Source organism: Acyrthosiphon pisum, chromosome X (assembly GCF_005508785.2).
Source record: "Acyrthosiphon pisum isolate AL4f chromosome X, pea_aphid_22Mar2018_4r6ur, whole genome shotgun sequence".
NCBI classification, from domain to species: Eukaryota; Metazoa; Arthropoda; class Insecta; order Hemiptera; family Aphididae; genus Acyrthosiphon; species Acyrthosiphon pisum.
The window spans coordinates 20,476,818-20,480,080 of record NC_042493.1 but is presented as its reverse complement, the minus strand read 5'-3'; the positions used below and the strand labels follow the sequence as shown (position 1 = coordinate 20,480,080).

Here is a 3,263-nt window from a genome sequence, read left to right as displayed (position 1 = left end):
AAATATCTACATATCGATTCCGCCGGCTATTAACTCCGCCGGCTACTGTTTACAATATCTACACATCGATTCCGCCGGCTACTGTTTATTCCCCCCTCTTGTTATAAAATTATTTAAATTAATATAATAAATAATTAAATAATTAATTATTTTAATAAATTGTTTTATTATAAAATATTAAAATGTATAGTCTAAATTGTATAAAATGTTAATAATAATTGTATAATTCAAAACTTAAATGTATATATTCTGATTAATATGTGTATGTGAATATATTATAAAATATTAAAATGTATAGTCTAAATTGTATAAAATGTTAATAATAATTGCATAAAATGATAAATGTTAATAATTGCATAATTCAAAACTTAAATGTATATATTCTGATTAATATGTGTATGTGAATATATTATAAAATAGTAAAATGTATAGTCTAAATTGTATAAAATGTTAATAATAATTGTATAATTCAAAACTTAAATGTATATATTCTGATTAATATGTGTATGTGAATATATTATAAAATATTAAAATGTATAGTCTAAATTGTATAAAATGTTAATAATAATTGCATAAAATGATAAATGTTAATAATTGCATAATTCAAAACTTAAATGTATATATTCTGATTAATATGTGTATGTGAATATATTATAAAATAGTAAAATGTATAGTCTAAATTGTATAAAATGTTAATAATAATTGTATAAAATGATAAATGTTAATAATTGCATAATTCAAAACTTAAATGTATTAATATAAATATAGGTAACTACTTTTGGTAATATTTGGACACATGTTTTAAATAAGTGAACTTGGAAATTTTATTATCGTTCAAATCATTTGATAAATTTTTAATATTTTGTTTTTTTTTGTTAAAAGCACTATTTTTACTGATTGTATTGATATTTATTCCATTTATAAGCATGTAAGTGTCAGTTTGTATTTTTGTATTTAAAACATGGGTAAATATGAAAATGTTGGGATGAGCTTTTGTGAATTGTGAATTAAATTTTGAGTGGTAAGACTCACAGCTATTAGTAGTACGTTCTGATGTAATTTCCCTTGATGCCCAAATGTGTGGATTGAATTTTGCTCCTTCATCAATATAATATTCCACCAAATAATCGCAGAACTTTCCTACCCTTTCATCATCTGGAGCAATTGACATCAAATCTGTCGCAAAACAATCGCTTACTTCTTCCGAATTTAACAATGGTAAGCCGAATACCAATTTTAGCCAATTACCTATTTCACTTGATTCATCTTTATATTCTTTTGATAAACCTAAAAAATAAATAAATTAATACAATTTATTAATTTTTATTTGTATGAGTATTCAAATTTATATTTACCAAGATTTTGAATGTGTTTCCACCAATTTTGCGTCAAATGAAATCGGCATCCAACAATTTGTATTTCTGGCCAAATTGTTTTTGCTCCAATATGTATTGCTTCTTCGAAATCGGATACTATTTTCGATGGACTGAACGATAAATTTATTTCTGAACATTTTTCAATAACATAACCAAATGATCGTGCATATGTGTCTTTACATTTATCGGGTAGTAAAAAATACACAAGTGGAACATAATGTCCGTTCTTAAAAATGTGGATGGTAAAAAGCTGGAGAAAATATTTTGCACAGTATGTAAAAGTTCCATCCACAAATATTTTGTCTACTGAACATAATAGTTTTAAGTTAGATTTTGTTGAAAAACAAATAATTTTGTTATCTGAATTAACAACAAGAACAAAGTTTTCATCTTGGACGGTTTTAATTTGACGCTCGCTCATTACATCGATTACTTCATTAAGATTTGTTGGGAGTTTAGGATATGACGATCTACGCGAACGGTATAAACATTGATAAATATTATTAATATCTGTACTTGTAAAAGTTTGTGTCACTTCTGGATTCTTTAAAATGCCTCTATTAATAATTTTTGATGGCTTTTCCAATTCGTCTTCCGATTTCCGCTTAAGTCCATTTGAAAATGATTTTTTTAAAATACTTGTAGTTTCTTCTTTATGGTTGATATTATGAATACTTTCATCTTTCAATTTTTTATTTGTTGCTTTATTCACATACATTTTTGCAGTACACTTTTTTTTTACACACTGCCATTTAAAGGCATCTAAATACTTGACATAGTCTTTTTTATAATATTTATAATCATTATATAAAATCAAATCATTTTTTCTTTCACTAGAAACTATAGTAAAGTTCATTTTAATTAATTATAACTAATAAGTAATAAAGCTGTAAGAAATATAATAATACGAATGTGCGACTCTATGCACGCGATGGAGAATCGATGAGAATCCACGAACTGGATCGATACTGATTAGTAACTAGGCGAGAAGTAACATGGGAAGATTGGGAAGTCCACATTTTAACTATATAAAATATCATATAAATATAGGTCATATAGATATCAAGATATATCGTATCTTAAAGATAAGATTTCAGGCAGAATCATATAATTGACATTTTATATGTAGCGTACCTAATATATTATAGCAATACGTACACTAATACAATTTAGACTAGGTAGGTATACGTTTTATAAAATATTCACATACACCGCGTATAATTGTAGACTATACATTTTATTATAATACCTACAATTATTATCATTTTATACATTTTATACAATTTAGACTATACATTTTAATATTTTATAATATATTCACATACACATATTAATCAGAATATATACATTTAAGTTTTGAATTATACAATTATTATTAACATTTTATACAATTTAGACTATACATTTTAATATTTTATAATAAAACAATTTATTAAAATAATTAATTATTTAATTATTTATTATATTAATTTAAATAATTTTATAACAAGAGGGGGGAATAAACAGTAGCCGGCGGAATCGATGTGTAGATATTTTAAACAGTAGCCGGCGGAATTAATAGCCGGCGGAATCGATATGTAGATATTTTAAACAGTAGCCGGCGGAATCAATAGCCGGCGGAATCGATATAAAATCGGCGGAATCGATATACGCCCCACCCAGGCCCCCCCTGGCTACGTGGCTGACACAGATGATGAGGCTGTAGCATTTATCATCGATACTCGCATGACTAAAAATGCGTATCCCAAAACTAGATTAGGTGCTAAAAAACATGGAGCTGACATATACCCTTCGTATGATCGAGTTCGATTAGCTAAAGATAGATGTTACCCTGAAAATATTATTATAAGCAAAATAAGTGCGTCAGTTCCACTTCAAAATTTGTTG

General features: G+C 26.2%; 1 protein-coding gene across 1 annotated transcript; it reads right to left on the bottom strand.

The window, feature by feature from the left end:
* Positions 1-772: 772 nt before the first annotated feature.
* On the bottom strand, positions 773-2,153 carry LOC107882945. Its single transcript, XM_016802118.1, has 3 exons — positions 2,147-2,153; positions 1,356-2,078; positions 773-1,287 (listed from the first exon to the last, which is right to left on the bottom strand). The coding sequence occupies exons 1-3, from the start codon at positions 2,151-2,153 to the stop codon at positions 773-775; spliced, it is 1,245 nt and encodes a 414-aa protein (XP_016657607.1).
* Between the last annotated feature and the right edge of the window lie 1,110 nt (positions 2,154-3,263).

Coding starts and splice junctions, on each gene's coding strand:
- LOC107882945 (XM_016802118.1), bottom strand. Junction 1,288..1,355: donor GAAACACATTCAAAATCTTG/GTAAATATAAAT, acceptor TTTATTTTTTAG/GTTTATCAAAAGAATATAAA.